The sequence below is a fragment of the Falco naumanni genome, chromosome 7 (assembly GCF_017639655.2).
Source record: "Falco naumanni isolate bFalNau1 chromosome 7, bFalNau1.pat, whole genome shotgun sequence".
Lineage (NCBI taxonomy): Eukaryota > Metazoa > Chordata > Aves > Falconiformes > Falconidae > Falco > Falco naumanni.
The window spans coordinates 35155946-35171771 of NC_054060.1; the positions used below are offsets into that span (position 1 = coordinate 35155946).

The following is a 15826-nucleotide window of genomic DNA, read 5'->3' on the forward strand; positions in this document are numbered from 1 at the left end:
AGAATAAACAGCAGCGACCCTGCGCCTGGGTGTTGTGTGTGCGTGGGGAGCCCGCAGCCGGCCCCGCTGGCTGACAACTTGCCAGTTGAGCTGCACGACATGTTGTGGCTGTTCCAGTTTTCCACCCCCGCCATCCTGGTCCCCTGTGGATCAGGAGTCACGTCCCTGCCCGGCTCAAGGGAGCGGGATGCGAGAAGAGCGAGTGGGCAGCGGGCAGAGACCCCCACCCACGGCGTGGGCCCGGGGGTGGCCAGGCACTGCAGCTGGGGGGGCTGCAAGGCCCTGGGGGTGGCAGGGCACAGTGCGGGGATGTCCCTCTCCCCCCGGGATGCCACCGCCGTACCGGGCCTGGGCAGGGTACGGGGATGTCCCTCTCCCCCCAGGATGCCACCGCCGTACCGGACCCCGGGCGGGGTACGAGGATGTCCCTCTCCCCTTGGGATGCCACCGCCGTACCGGACCCCGGGCGGGGTACGGGGATGTCCCTCTCCCCCCGGGATGCCTCCGCCGTACCGGACCCCGGGCGGGGCATGGGGATGTCCCTCTCCCCCCGGGATGCCACCGCCGTACCGGACCCCGGGCGGGGTACAGGGATGTCCCTCTCCCCTCGGGATGCCACCGCCGTACCGGGCCCGGGCGGGGTACGGGGATGTCCCTCTCCCCCCGGGATGCCTCCGCCGTACGGGACCCCGGGCGGGGTACGGGGATGTCCCTCTCCCCCCGGGATGCCACCGCCGTACCGGACCCCGGGCGGGGTACGAGGATGTCCCTCTCCCCCCGGGATGCCACCGCCGTACCGGACCCCGGGCGGGGTACGAGGATGTCCCTCTCCCCCCGGGATGCCACCGCCGTACGGGACCCCGGGCGGGGTACGGGGATGTCCCTCTCCCCTCGGGATGCCACCGCCGTACCGGACCCCGGGCGGGGTACAGGGATGTCCCTCTCCCCCCGGGATGCCACCGCCGTACCGGACCGCGGGTATGGGGATGTCCCTCTCCCCCCGGGATGCCACCGCCGTACCGGACCCCGGGCGGGGCGGGCAGCCCGGGGCGGATTTTGGGGTAAGGCCCGATTGGTCGGGGCCGGGGCCCGAGGATCCAATGGCGGCGCGGCTTTGGCCTGTGCCCGCCCCGCCAGCGGCGCACCCCGTCCCGCCCCGCCGGCTGCGGTTCCCTCCGCCGGGTCGGGGCTGCCCCGTCGGGTCCGCTCCGCTCCAGCGCTCCGCTCCGCTCCGCTCCGGCGCCGTCGGGTCCGGTGGGCGCCGTCTGGGGCGGGGGGATGCCGTGGGCCGGCGGCGGGATGCGGGCGGTGGCGGCGGTGCTGGCGGCGGTGCTGGCGGCGGGGACAGCCCTGCCCCGCCCGGGGCTGCTGCCGCACGGCCCGGCCCGCCGCGATGCCCGGCTGCGGCCCGGCGACGACGAGAGCTCCCCCGGGGTGCCGCTCCGCCGCCCGCTGCGCCTCTACGGCCGCGCCGCCCGCCGCCTCTACGTGAGTCCCGGCCGGCCCCGGGCCCCCGGCCCTGCTCCTTCCCCCGGCCCCCGCCGCGCTTGCTCCGCGCCCCTTCCCCCTCTCCATCACCGCCCTCTGTCCCTCCGGCTTCCCATCCCTTCACCCTTCTATCTCTCTCTCCTTGTCGCTTGTCTTCCCCCCCACCCGCCTCTCCATGCCTCTGTCCCACCACCTCCCTCTTTATCTTTTCGCTCCTCCATCTTCTCATCCCCCCTCCCATCCACCCCTCCCTCCCCAGCCGTTCCCCTTGACACCCACCTCCCCTGACTCCCACCCCAGCCCCTCCAGATGTGCCTTGGCCGCCTCCGCCTCTGCACGTGTCCTCCCTCCATCCATCCCTTTTCCCCCCCTCTCCTGCCCGGTTGTCTCCAGCCGCGGAGGAACAAGAGGGCTTTCTCCTTCGCAGCTGTTCCCCCGTCAGCAGCGGCTGCAGCTGGGGCGGCCCCTGAGCTGCAGCTCTCTGGGGGATGGAGAAGCTCGAGGTCTTTGTTTTCCGCCTGGCCGGCTGGGGCCACGCGGTCGCAGGGTGCTCAGCCCTGTGCCCCACTCCACTGGGGAGGGGTGATGGGTGGCAGAGGCACCTCTGCAGCTCCTGAGCACCCTGCGCCACTCTACCTGCAGGTGGGGACCAACGGGGTCATCTCAACCCAGGATTTCCCCAGGGAGACCCAGTACGTGGATGACGATTTCCCCACAGACTTCCCTGTCATCGCTCCCTTCCTGGCCGACCTTGACACCTCCGGTGACAGAGGGAACATCTACTACCGGCAAGACGACTCTCTGGACGTGCTGGACCAGGCTGCGGGCTACATCCAGGCTGGGTTCCCCCACACCACCGGCTCCTTTGCGCCCACCAACACGTTCATCGCCACCTGGGAGGACGTGGGCGCCTACCAGGAGCTCTCACAGGACACAGAGCCCTCCAAGAAGGTGAGGCCAATGGGCTGAGTTTGGACACCCATCCTACGTGTTGTGGGAGGATGAGTCTTCCTCATGGTGGCTCCAGCCTTGGATGAGCACTGAGGGAGATGTGGAGCTCCTCATCTTTGCTCAGAGCAGCAGTGGTGGTGGGTCTGTTGGCTTTGTCGATGGGCAGGAGAGGTTTAGTGGTTGCCTTCAGCTCCATGGTTGGAGGTGCTCAGGCTTTTCCCTGCTTTTCAGGCAAAGCTTTACAGTGCTGGTGGCTCTGGATTTGCAGGGCAGAGTTGGACCAGGGGCGGCTGTGGGAAGTGGTGGCCCAAGTCACCCATCGTGCTCCTCACCTTTTGCCGGTGGCTTGGGGCTCGTCCTGCTGTCTGCCTGCACGCTGGGCTGATTAATGCTGCTGGCCAGGAGCCGGCTTCAGAGTTTCCGCTGTGGGTTGATTTTGTGTCTGGAAAACAAGCTCGTAGGTGGTCTGCCAGGTCAGGGAGGTGACCTGTGCTCTCCACCCACGCGCTGATAAGGCTCCTGTGTGGGTGGACCTCCAGCGCTGCCTTTCCCTGAAAACTGCTGGATCTGTTGCTGGGGCATAAGCTGTCACATTAGGCTGATGATGTGCTGAGGAGGTGATGGTGATGCTCTGCCAGCACCGTGGGCTTCTTGAAACGAGCTGAATGTGAAGAGTTGCAAAAGGAAAACTCTGGTGATGAATGCCCAGAGCTGTGCGATGGGTGATGGGCTTTCGCTGTGGTGGGGTGGGCTGAACCCAAAGCCCACCAGCAGCTGCCAGGTCCCCATGGGCCACTGGCATCCATCCCCACCAGCCGTCCCCCTGCTCCGGGGCCCTTCGGTAGCAGGCTTCTGAGAGGGAAGCCAAGAGGGGAAGAAACTGAGGTTTGGAAGGAAACAACACACATTTTTTCCTCTAATTTAAAACTTGGGAAGGCAGCTGAAGAGATGCCATCAGGGGCCTCACAGCGACCTCGCAGCCATCAAAAGTGCAGCCTCCTCTTCCCAATTTTTTTTTTTCTCTCTGGGAGAAGTTGGATCAGGTTTAAAATGAAACTGGTCTTGCTTGGAAATGAGCAGCTCCAGGGAAAGCTTCATTCAAGATGCACTGAAATGCAGCTCGTACCTGTGCTTTGCTGAACTCCCCCTTAGCCAAAACCGGTAAAAACCTTCCCAAACACCACTTTTTTCTTACCAAATATGCTGTTTATTGAAACGCTACCCTCCTGCTGCTCAGAACCAGGATTGCCCTCAAAGCCTTTAACCCCCCGTTTTGGAAAGTCATGGCTCATCCTTTTTGAGTGTCGAAAGCAGAAACCTGGGTTAAGGCCGCGGGGGTTAGAGGCTCCCCAGGCCCCTGGCTTGGGGGTCCCGCCTGGCCGGGAGGTCTGGCAGTGCTGCCAGCAGCACCCTGTCCCTCCAGCTTCCTGGGGACATGCTCCTAGTCCCCGTGGTGACGATTTCCAGGGCTGCAGAGTGGGTCGAGAGCTGACCCCACTTCTGCAGAGGCAAAAATTGCCCTTTGGGCTGGAATTTGCCCTTTGCAGCTCTGCCGGGAGCAGCTGGCTGTGAGCCAGGGGCTGTGTCCGCCCCCCTCGCTCTCTGCCCTACGTCCCACGATGCCAGCACATCAATGTCACCCACTGGGTCCCCCCTTGCCGCCCACCACAAGGCAAAATGAGCCCTGCAGCTGGCTGCGTGGGGGAGGAATCCAGCCCTGGGGAGGAGGGGTTGTGTGTCCCCCCCAGCTTTTTGGCTGCCTTTGCATGGGGTCTCTGAATGCCCGTGTGTGCAACACACACAACAAGGCTCTTTATATCCCGTGGGGCTGCCAGGAAACCTTGTGATGCCCCGGGGGCCCTGCACCCCGAAACCGGGGCTGGCACAGCGGGGACAGGCAGTTCTGGGCTCGGGGGTGATGTGAGGGGAGCCCCCACCCCTCCTGCCCCTGGCTCTGGGGCTGAAACTGGGAGTTTAATCCTTTTTCCTTCGCTCAGGCATCGTTCACCGCTCACTGCTGCTGGCAGCTTGTGGGGAAGGGCTGCTGCTGCATGCTTATATTTATTCGGAGAGCAGGACCTGTGTGGGGTGAGGGTGGGGGCTCGCCCAAATCCTGCAAGCATTGGTTTCTCTGCATCGGGGGTGACTGCGATGTGTGTGCATGTGTGTGGATTCTCCAGTGGCTTGTAAGGGTTGTGCTCGCTCTGCAGCCTGTCCATCTGTGGGTTATTGCTGCAGTCCCGCTCCATGGCACAGCCTCGCTCAGGGGCTGGCGCAGCCCCAAGGCTCGCCGGCACAGCACGGCAGGCAGCCAGCGTGCCTATAGCGGGATGTATGGGTGTGGGGAAGGCGGGAGTACATGCATGTTTTTTCCTGAGGAAACCAAGCTAAAATTGTTCTCAGGGGGAAGCGAGGGGGGTGCGGGTCTTCCTCTGGTGCTGCTGGGATGGAGGGGGGCTGCTGGTGTCAGGGGCAGGACAGAAGGAGGGGAACAGTAGTGAGGGGCTTCCAGCTGCAGCGTGCCCACCCGTCGTACTGGTTACATGGCCAGGGATGCTCCTGGGCATGGTACAGGGCTGTCACCTCCCTGTGTGACAGCTCCAAGGAACACTCCTGCACCCAGCCAGCTGAGTGGGGGTGGCCTGGCTGTGTCATGGGCTCCCGTGGAGGATGCTGAGCATCTTCCCAGTGTGTTGCACTGGGGTTTGGCCATGTGCGAGCAGCCTCTGCTCCTGCTCTTCCCCAGGAGGTCTCTGCAGGCTTATGGAGGGCTCTTTTGGGGTGCTTGCATGCATTGCACTGTGCAGGGAGCTGGCTGTTGCATCCCTCATTCTCTTCCCCGTCTCAGTCCTCTGCTGGGTTCGGGCCCCTCCATGACATCCCTCTGTCCTGCTCTCCCTTTGGCAGCTTAACACCTTCCAGGCAGTCATAGCCTATGATGATGAGGACACGTATGCCATCTTCCTCTACCCTGATGGTGGCCTCCAGTTTCTGGGGACGCGGCCCAAGGAGTCCTACAACGTTCAGCTGGAGCTGCCAGCCAGAGTGGGCTTCAGCCGGGGGGACGGCGATGACCCAAAGAGGGACGGGCTTTTCCACAGCCTGGCCAGCAGTGAGCAGGCTCTGAGACGCCTGGAGCGGTGCGTGATTCTGGGGGGGCTATGCTGGGGGGACAGCATCACCTTCTCCCAGCCCCCCGAGCCTTTTAAAGGCTGGAAGAAGTGAACTGGGGAGATGGGCGGCGCCATGGTGCTTGGTCCTGCATGCATGGGAGCTTTTTGGGAGCTGCATTTGGGGTCCTGTGAGCGGGGGTGTGGAGTGCGGCCGCTCGGTACCTTTGGGGTGAGTTTCCCACCGGAGCTGTGATGGATGTGCATGTGTGCTGCTGTCCTGCAGGGAGAGCAACGCAGGGGTACCTGGCGTGTGGGTCTTCCACGTAGGCAGTGTGGCCCCCCTGGAGCACGTGGAGCCGGGGGTCGGTGGGGCAGCTGGCCCCAGTGTGCCCCAGAGCCCCGTGCATCATGCCCCTGGCACCGCCGACTACACCCGCATGCTCTACAACCGTGCTGATCACACGTCCACAGAGCTGCCAGTGCAGCGTGGTTCAGAAGCCATGTCACCCAACCACGGATCCCGTGTCCCGGCGCTGCTGGGCATCGTCCCCGAGGGGCTGCCTGCATCCCCGGGGCAGGAGCAGAGCCGCCGGCTGCACCCCGACAGGGACGGCAGTGCCCGGCAGAGCTACTCTGGCAACCCCTCTTCCTACAGCTCTGGGCATCACGGTGTCGGCGTGGAGGAAGATGTGCATTTTAATCCCGACGGTGAGTGGCTGCAGCCCCTCCGATGACCGTTTGGGGACAGCTCATGGCGGGTGGCTCCCTAAAAAAGGCCTCTTCGCTGCAAGCTGATCTCTCCCTGAGCAGCCGGAGCTGGAGCTAGCGTGGGCTGGCATTGCTCCTGCAAAGCTGCTGCCCTTCCAGCTCCTCTTCTCCTAGCCAAATCCTGCTGCCAAGGGGCTGCCGGAGCCGTACGTCCCTGCCTGCTGGGTTTGCTGCTGCCCTGCCCCACGTTGTAAGGAGGGAAGCTTGAGGGATGGGAAGCTCAGAGAACATGTTCTAGTGGCCGCCCCCACTGCCACTGAGCGGGCTGCGGAGCCGCTGTGGCATGTGCCCTGGGAACCAAAGCCCCGTCCCGTGCCGGCTGTTTCCCAGAAATATGCAGGAACTGGATCTCTTGCCTTCTGTCAGATCCGCCTGAAATCAGGCAACAGGTTCAAAACCCTCAGCCTCCCCTATAGACCCTGGGTGGCTTTCTTGGGAGCTGCCCCTCCAGCTGGCCTGTCTCCTGATGGAGTTTTGGGGGCCAAGGAGGCAAGATGCTCACACCCCATGAGGGGTGGCTTTGTCACCCTGTCCCCAACCGTGTCCCCTTGTCCCCAGTGTTCACCTACAGCGCAGCCGGTAAGGAGACATGTGCCCAGCACCACGGGCGCTGCTCCCCGCACGCCTTCTGCACCGACTATGCCACTGGCATCTGCTGCCACTGCCGGGCCACCTACTACGGCAACGGGCGGCAGTGCCTGCCCGAAGGTACGCAGGGTGGGCAGCGGGGATGGGCATCCCATGCCTGGGTGGCCGCTGCCAGGGGTGCCCGTCTTCCTCCTGCCCAGGGGCTGTGCATCGCCTCAACGGGAAGGTGAGCGGGAGCCTGATGGTGGGACGGGCATCCGTCCGCTTCCAGGACGTCGACCTGCACGCCTACATCGTGGGCAGTGACGGCCGAGCCTACACAGCTATCAGTGGGGTGCCCCAGCCTGCTGCCCGTGCCCTCCTGCCTCTCCTGCCTGTCGGTGGGCTCTTCGCCTGGCTCTTCGCCCTTGAGGAGCCCGGCTCTGAGAACGGCTTCAGCATCACTGGTGAGCGGGGAGCTGGGATGTGCCACCAAGCCCCATCGCTCTGATGGATGTGGCTCCTGGTGGGGTGGCCTGGCTCAGACATGGGGTGATGTACGGCTTGGGGCAGGTGATGAGGGGTGGGGGTTCAGGGCAGCCTCGTGGCTTCTCTGGTCACTTCCCCAGGTTCAGCTGGCTGTCACCTCCCTGCTGTGAGGCCTCGCAGGTGTGCCAGAAGAGTGGGAAAGGATGTTTTGGGGATGTACTTCCTACAATGGAATGCTGCCTGTTCCCTTTTCCTGCCCAGGTGCCGAATTCACCCAGAGCCTGGAGGTGACCTTCTACCCCGGGGAGGAGACGGTCCATATCACTCAGATGGCCGAGGGCCTGGGGCCAGACAATTACTTAAGCCTTAAGACTCACATCCAGGGCCAGGTGCCGTTTCTCCCAGAGGATGTCACTGTCCACATCACTCCCTACAAGGAGCTCTACCACTACTCCAGCTCAGGTAAGAGCCTGTGCTCAGCTCCAGCTTTGTTTTCTCGCACATCATCCCTACGTGCCCTCCTTGGAGCACCCCCAAAAAAACCCATCCTCACCACGGTTCCCAAAATCCCATAGTCATCAGTGCTGAAGCCAGTCCTCCCACATCCCACGGGTTTTTTTTTTCCTTGCTGTCTGACAGCTGTGACATCCTCTGCTCAGCGGGAGTACGTCCTGGCCGCGGGGACCGCCAACCAGACCTTGTCCTACCGCCTACGCCAGAACATCACCTTTGCCGGCTGCCCGCACGCCCGCCTGCCCGCTCGGCAGTGGCTGAGCGTGGTGCGTGCCTTCGCCCTCTACGACAGCCAGGAGCATGTCCTGCGCTACGCCCTCGCTGCCCGTGTCAGCTCGGCACAAGGTGAGCTCCAGCACCCACCCCAGGGTGCCGGCTGCTGCCAGGGGATGCTGCTGTCTCCTGCCGGCTCTCAAAGCTGCAGTGTGCTCACTTGACCCAAAAACAGCCAAAAAAGAGAGGCTGGTGGGTTTTTTTTCAAGCAGCTTGAGCCAAAGCGCTCCTGGAATGGGGGGGGCACAGTGGGGTTGGCACTGGGTGGCATGGCCACAGGTGCCTGTGTAGGATGAGGGTGCCGCTGCACAGCAGTGATGCCTATGTCAGATATGTGGGAACCATTGTTCCCCACTCCCTGTATCTCCTCCGCCCCCTGCCCCCAACATCCTCCCTCACCTGCAGACGATGTCGAGAATCCCCCAGTGAATCCATGTCATGACAGCACGCACACCTGCGAGGCAACAGCACGCTGCCAGCCCGGTGCAGGGATGGAGTACACGTGCGAGTGCGCAGCTGGGTACCACAGAGCTGGACGGGGCTGCCGAGGTGACTGGGGGCTGTGGGTGGGTGCAGGGGGTGGGGTTGGTGGCCCCTTCCCCCCACAGGGCACCCACTGCCATTTGGGGTGCTGGCACGTGCCCCAGCATTGCAACACTTGCTGTCTCAAGAGCTCCTGGAGCTGTACTAAGGATATGGATGAATCATGGGGGGAAGCTGAGGCAGGGGGCTGGGAGGCTGCTGGGGGCACCTGGGGGAGCACTCTGGGAGTATTGTGGGGATGGAGGGAGATGGGGGATGGGCACCTTGGGGCAGGACATCCCCCCCAGCCCAGGAGCAGCCAGACCCCAAAAATGGGGGTGTCTCCCCTTCTAGATGTGGACGAGTGTGCCGAGGGCCTGAGCCAGTGCGGCCCCTTCACCGTCTGCCTGAATGTGCCAGGCAGCTACCGGTGCGAGTGCCACAGCGGGTACCGGCCAGCAGAGGATGGGCAGGCGTGTGTGCGTAAGTGCCAGCCCTCTGGTTTGGGGTGTCCCGACACCTGTACCCTACAGAGCTTGCCTGGCCACCCTCTTACCCCTCTGTCCCCACAGCGCTGGCACCGGCGAGTAACCCCTGTGAGGACGGGAGCCATCCCTGCGCACCGGGGGACCGGGCACGCTGCCTGCCCCGTGCTGGGGGCCGCCCTGCCTGCGAGTGCCTCCCCGGGTACACCGGCGATGGCATTGACTGCTCCGGTACGGGGGTGTGCAGGGGACCACAGGGTGAGCACCCCACACGGCTGCTGGGGTGCCCTGCCCTGGCTGATCCCCATCATCTTCCCCATGCGCAGACGTGGATGAGTGTGCTGAAAACCCGTGCCACCTGGCTGCCACCTGCTACAACATGCCAGGCTCCTTCTCCTGCCGGTGCCAGCCTGGCTACGAGGGCGATGGCTTCCAGTGCACGCAGGGTAAGGCTGTCCGGTTCGCCCCCACACTAGCTCTGCCCGGGGCAGCTTCCCCCATCCTCATTCTGTGGCTGCTTTGGCTCTCCTGCCAGCAGAAGGGAGCACGCAGCGGCTGACACCCTGCCAGCATGATCAGCTGTACCCACGGGCAGTACCCCCGGGACCCTCACCCGTGGACGACGGGCACATGCCCCAGTGTGACGAGGAGGGTCGGTACCGACCCCTGCAGTGCCACCGCAGCACTGGGCACTGCTGGTGCGTGGATGCTGCAGGGCAGGAGATCGCCGGCACACGGACAGCGCCAGGCAGCACGCCGCCGCGCTGCGGGAGCCCAGGTCAGTGCCACCCTGCAGCACTCGAGCGGGGGAGGGTAGGCGGGTTGGGTCCTTCAGCATCCCGTTGGCATCCTGATGGGATCAGCAGGCACCGACCTGTTGGGGTGAAGCATCTCCCAGCCCCACGGTGCAAGAGATGCCCTGGCTGGCTGCGCTGGTCGTGCCCAATGGCAGAGGGTGGTGAGAAGGTGCTGGAGCAGGCAGAGCCCTGCCTGTCCCTGCCCGGCTGGACTTTGGCCCCAGCCACCAGCAGAGTGGGGACAGTGGGGCTGCAGTGAGTGGCAGGGACCCTCTGACCAACCACCCGGCTGGAGGCTTCACTGCTATGGTCTGGGTGCTGCTGGATGCATGGTGGGGCACATCAGGGGGACTCCGGGGTCTTTAGGGTGCCCTGGCCCGTGGTGTTACAGTGGCAGTGGCCATTGGGGCACCTCCTGCATCATCTTGTGATGGAGGGGACAGCCATGGGGTGTCGGGGAGGCTGGAGAGGGGCAGCCCCAGCCCCCCTTGTCCAAGGGGGGAGCAACATGGTGCTGGCAGAGCATCACCCAGCACCTGCAGCCCTGGGTGAAGCAGGGCCAAATCCAAGTGCCAAGCAGGTCCAGGGGAGCTGTGTGGCACCCTCTGAGCCCAGGGTGGGGGTGTTTGCTGCCAGCAGAGTCCATCCAGCAGCTGACCCCCTGTGAACATGAGCGGCTGTACCCACGGGCGGTGCCCCCGGGACCCTTGCCTGTGGGCAATGGGCACGTGCCCCAGTGTGACGAGCAGGGTCAGTACCTGCCCCTGCAGTGCCATGGCAGCACTGGGCACTGCTGGTGTGTGGATGCTGCGGGGCAGGAGATCGCCGGCACACGGACGGCACCAGGCAGCACGCCGCCGCGCTGCGGGAGCCCAGGTCAGTGCCTGGGGGAGTTGGGGGTGCCATCCTCTCCCTGCAGCACCCCATCATCTTTAGTATGGAGGGGCACCCAGCAAGGAGAGGGGGATGCGGGGCTCTGGCAGAGCCCTGAGTCCCCTAAGCTTGCACATGGGGGTCTGTGACAGTGTGGGTGACTGTCACCCTCCCTGTGCCAGAGCCCACGGAGCGGCCCCACACCATGTGTGAGCGGTGGCGGCAGAGCTTGCTGGAGCACTACGGGGGCAGCCCCCGCAGTGACCAGTATGTGCCACAGTGCGACACGGGGGGCAACTTCACCCCACTGCAGTGCCACGGGGACAGCGGGTACTGCTGGTGCGTGGATGAGAGCGGCAGGGAGATCCAAGGCACACGCTCAGAGCCTGGCAGCCCCCCACCATGTAAGAGATGAGTACCCCAAGTGCCACACACCCACCCCCCATCTAGCACAGCACAAGCTCTGGCTGCTGCACACCGCTTTGGGTGCAAAGCCGAGGGGCCAGTGCTCCCAAAGCCATCTCTCTCCCTGTCCTGTGTCCCCCTGCCCTGTCTGTGTGTCAGGTCTCCCCAGTGTTGCGCCACCCAGCATCCGGCCCTCGCCCCGGCCTGATGTGTCCCCACCGGCCACGGGGACCTTTCTGCTCTACGCTCAGGGACAGCAAATCGGCTACCTCCCGCTCAACGGCACGCGGCTGCAGAAGGAGGCAGCAAAGACCCTCCTCTCCCTGCACGTACAGTATCTCCAGTGCCTGGGCTGGGGTGCAGGACCACCGCAGGGAGTTAGGAACAGGCTGATGCTGCAGCTCTGTGTTTCGCATCTCCCTGGACCACTCTTGTCAGAGCCGTGATGCTTTGAGGGGTCACCTCTTGAGGGTTGATGTTGGGTTTGCAGGGACATCGGCTGTGCCGGCTGGCTGGGTGCCGAGATGGAGGAGGAGCATGCTCCCCTCTTCCTCCGGCTGCCCCCCAGCACAGAGGCACAGACCTGGGGCTGCCAGCAAAGGGAAGGAGCAGGATGCTCGCTGAGCTCCCCTGGCCATCGTCGCGGGCCCCGGACTGCCAGCTGCACACCTCTACTGCAAGCTTGCCTTTTCCCTTCCTCTGACTTCTCTTGGAGCACGGTCATGTGCATCTCCAGCCAGGCCAGACTGAGGGAGAGGAATGCTGAAAGCTGGGCCATGACACTCCCTGAACCCCAGGGAACTGAAACACCTTGCCAAGTATTCCCCCTCCCCATCCTGAAGGTCATTCCTCGGGCTGGCTTCACTGTTGGAGCAGTCTCTCTTCAAGCCAAGGGGTTCCAAACCCATCTGGACGTGGGTGTGCATCTGCAACAGCTGACCTAAAAATCTCTGCTGCAGGATTCAGCCAGGGGTGTGCAGTGGGAGCTCACCGGTGTTGGGTTCTGCCAGGGAAAAGGGATTTGAGCGTCATTCCCCATCACTGCCTCTTGCAGAGTGCCCCGGGCAGCTCCCAGTGCCAGCTGGTGGGATAAGGATGCTCACTGAGCCTCTTGCCTGCGCCTCAGGCAGGCTTTCACCCTGTGTCCCTCTTCCAACCCTGGCAGGGCTCCATTGTGGTGGGGATTGACTATGACTGCCGGGAGAAGATGATCTATTGGACTGATGTAGCCGGCCGGACCATAAGTCGGGCGAGTCTGGAGCCAGGTGCTGAGCCGGAGACCGTGATCAACTCAGGTGTGCTCCCATCACCAGTGACACCTGCCCAACGCCACAGCAGCGGGTCCAGGCCAGGCTGTGCCCACCGCAGCTCTGGGGCTGTCCTGCTTTGGGGTCCTCTATCCCCACGCTCGCATCCCTTGGCTGTGGGTCTGGCAGGTTGGGGCACCATGATCTGACCAGGAGCAGCACGTCCCCAGCCGCTGACCATGTCCATCCCTCTGGCAGGGCTCATCAGTCCCGAGGGGCTGGCAGTGGACCACCTGCGCCGAGCCATGTTCTGGACCGACAGCGGCCTGGATAAGATCGAGAGAGCCCGGCTGGATGGCTCTGAGCGGCAGGTGCTCTTCGACACTGAGCTTGTGAACCCTCGGGCCATCGCAGTGGACCCTGTCCGAGGGTGAGCAGCAGTGTTTCCGCAGGGATTTGCATGCAGGGCTTTGCAAGGTGCAAAAATCAGACACACACAGTGGTGCCAAGGCCCCATCCTGACCCTGGGAGCAGCTCTCCTACATTGTACACCCTGTAGGAGGGATTGGCTCTCTTCCCCAACCCCTCTTTTATTTAGTAATTCAGGATTTGGCTAAACCTGCTGTTTCAGTGTCAGGATGTATGTTATTTTTAAAAGCTTTGAAACACGCCTGGCGTTCAAAAACACAAGCTGTGCCTCCAGGGTGCTGCTGCAATACAAAATGTGCTACTCCTAAGACTCGCCCTCATCTAGGAGCTACAGTTTGGGTTGTAAACATGTTTGAGATCATTCTGGTTTTCTTCTAGAGATTCTTCAAATCCAATAAAGATTTATTTCAGGCACTGTTAAGGGGAAAAACCAGGCCTCTCTCTTGACAAAAACCAGTAACAAAGCAAAAGCCAATGATCTTCTACCACTCCTAACTGTGGTGTGTCCTGTTTGTTCATTATATAATTATTTCCCCAGCAATCTTTACTGGACGGACTGGAATCGTGAAGCACCCAAAATTGAAACTTCCACTGTCAGTGGAGCCAGCAGGAGGGTCCTGGTGAATAAGGACATCGGCTTGCCCAACGGCCTGACGTTCGACCCCTTCTCCAAGCTGCTCTGTTGGGCAGATGCAGGTAACTTCACTGAGGACGGATCACGCTACGACACACTAAGCCTCGAGGGGAAAAACAGTGATGTCTATCTTTAGTCCCTTGCTGCCTGTGGGCTTCTCTGCCCCTGTCCCCTATCCTGCCCCAAAGGACTTGGTGTGATGGGGTTGAGTGGGCTCACAGCGTGAGTTGCTTCTACATCCTGAGGCTGTGTTTCAAAATCTAGTGAATACAAAGAACATATTGGGGGGGTGGGGTGGTGGTGGTGGGGGGGTGTTGGGTTGTGGCCTGGTAACTGTCTTGTGTTTAAAAAGGAACGAAGCACCTGGAGTGCATATTGCCCGACGGCACAGGCCGGCGCATCATACAGAACAACCTCAACTACCCCTTCAGCATCATCAGTTACGCCAATCACTTCTACCACACAGACTGGAGACGGTAAGGGAAGAATACCTGCTCCCTCCCACAGCCAGGAATGCTCAGCTAACAGTTCCTAGGGATCCGCTCCCCAAAGCGGCTGGGACCCAGCCTCCACCGCTCTCTGCTGCGTCCTGCTAGTGAGCAGCTTGGAGCTACAGGGGGGAAAACAAACACTGTCCCCAGTCCGCTCCCTGGTCCTGAGTCCCAGAACCTCACCAGAGCGCTCTCTTGGGTCTCCTGCAGCGCCACACTCAGCAATGCCTGCTTGTAAATCTCAGTGCAGAACAGTTGTTTAGAAACAACCCCAGCTTCCTGGGAGGGACAGAAATAGTGGCTGGTTTTGGTTTTTTTAAATAAAACTTGGCGCAAGTTTCTAAATCTAGATTAATTCAAATAAAAGATTCTGTCCTCAGTTGTTCCCTCTCCCCCACCACCCAAGGCCCTTGGCATCAGGAACTTGCCTCTATTCCCACTCCAGCTGGAAGCTCTCAAAACTTCAAATTTTAGCAGATTACTAGCAGCACTTAAGGACTTGCCATGCTTGGAGGAGACTCTCAGGGAGATAATCTCTCCTTGGAAGGCTGTTTCTGTGACTCTGCATCATCAAAGAGAAATGCACTGAATGAGCTGGACATAGATTTTACGGGGCAAATTTCTTTCCACTTGTTCTGCAGGTGTTCCAAGCAGTCTTTTTAGCTGCCTCTGTTCTTAAATGCATGCAGATGGGGGAAAAAAAAAACCCTCAAGTTTCATAGGTAAGTAAAGCACTTCTCCCTCTTTTATCACCAGGGATGGTGTGATAGCTATTGATAAAGACACCGGCTCCTTTACCGATGAGTATCTTCCAGAGCAGCGATCACACCTCTATGGAATAACTGCAGTTTATCCCTACTGCCCTGGAGGTAAAACACACACCCCCACCCACCCCCTCTGGCTTGTCTGACAGCTGCTCAACATACTAAAGATATCCATTTCTCTCTGCAGCAAGGAAATAGTAACTGCTATTTCAAGAAAAACAACTTTGCCCCCAAAAGAACTTCAGACCCAGAAAACACTCGCTGCATGCAACCAAGGAGGGGGGAAAAGCCCTTAACGAAGGCCAATGAAGCAACCTACTTCCCTGCTAAAGATTATCAAGTATTTTTGGAAGTTATACCTCAAGTCTTTACTACTGTATTTTTTTTAGAAATTACAAAACATTGATCTATTACAAAAAAAAATGGTCCTATGAATCTTAAGACCATTACTCTAACTCTTGCTTATGCAAGCAAATTTAAAGTATAGCTTTCTTATTCAAATGATTTATTTTATTGGAAGAAGAATGGATTAATTTTTAGTAGTTTTGACAATCTGACCAACAGGTCCTTTTATCCAAAAAATAAGTGCCTATGGGGAGCTTCGGATGCAGTATATTGCTGGGTCTAAGTAACTTGCAGCCCTGAAACAGAGACTGTGTGCTCCAAAACTGTGTGTGCAGAAGAGTTACGTGATATGGCAAAGGCATTGAATTTTTTCCAGAAGAGAACCCTGTATTTTCACCAACTGCCTCAATGCATGTCTTTTAGTATTTATATTAGAAGAATATGCTAGAATTGATCTGTTCATGCTTGTTGGGTCTTCTAAGTGCCTTCATAGACCTACCCAATGGAGACCAATACATGTTCAGAAATACCATTTACGTTGTAATGCTTCACTTTTTTCTAGGTTACTTCAATAATTGAATAAAATGGTTGTTTTAAGTTTCCCTTTGGATTTAGTTTTTAAATATTTCAGTTGTAGGGCAGACCATGGAAAAGCAACAAGCAAGCCAGGCG

At 60.6% G+C, this 15826-nt stretch overlaps 1 protein-coding gene across 3 annotated transcripts; it reads left to right on the plus strand.

The window, feature by feature from the left end:
* The first annotated feature begins 1179 nt into the window (after positions 1 to 1179).
* NID2 (nidogen 2) lies at positions 1180 to 15756 on the plus strand. Of its 3 annotated transcripts, none has more exons than XM_040599972.1 (22): positions 1180 to 1488; positions 2131 to 2439; positions 5347 to 5579; positions 5836 to 6260; positions 6879 to 7028; positions 7109 to 7354; positions 7638 to 7838; positions 8016 to 8234; positions 8568 to 8711; positions 9039 to 9167; positions 9257 to 9400; positions 9496 to 9615; positions 9705 to 9947; positions 10606 to 10842; positions 11022 to 11243; positions 11404 to 11573; positions 12410 to 12539; positions 12750 to 12921; positions 13459 to 13616; positions 13907 to 14030; positions 14802 to 14914; positions 14997 to 15756. In XM_040599972.1, exons 1-22 carry the CDS (start codon positions 1279 to 1281, stop codon positions 15005 to 15007), a joined length of 4110 nt encoding a protein of 1369 aa, XP_040455906.1. In that variant the 5' UTR covers positions 1180 to 1278; the 3' UTR covers positions 15008 to 15756. The 3 variants fall into 3 exon arrangements, with proteins under 3 accessions (XP_040455906.1, XP_040455907.1, XP_040455908.1); XM_040599973.1 differs by having other exon boundaries at positions 9708 to 9947; XM_040599974.1 differs by lacking the exon at positions 1180 to 1488 and adding an exon at positions 1962 to 1991.
* The last annotated feature ends 70 nt before the right edge of the window (positions 15757 to 15826 follow it).

Excerpts from the sequence above, each read along its gene's own strand:
- NID2 (XM_040599972.1), top strand. The coding sequence starts at position 1,279 with ATGCCGTGGGCCGGCGGCGGGATGCGGGCGGTGGCGGCGGTGCTGGCG. Across the intron at positions 8,235-8,567 it reads CCGTGTCAGCTCGGCACAAG|ACGATGTCGAGAATCCCCCA; the intron begins GTGAGCTCCAGC and ends CCTCACCTGCAG. Across the intron at positions 11,244-11,403 it reads GCCTGGCAGCCCCCCACCAT|GTCTCCCCAGTGTTGCGCCA; the intron begins GTAAGAGATGAG and ends TCTGTGTGTCAG.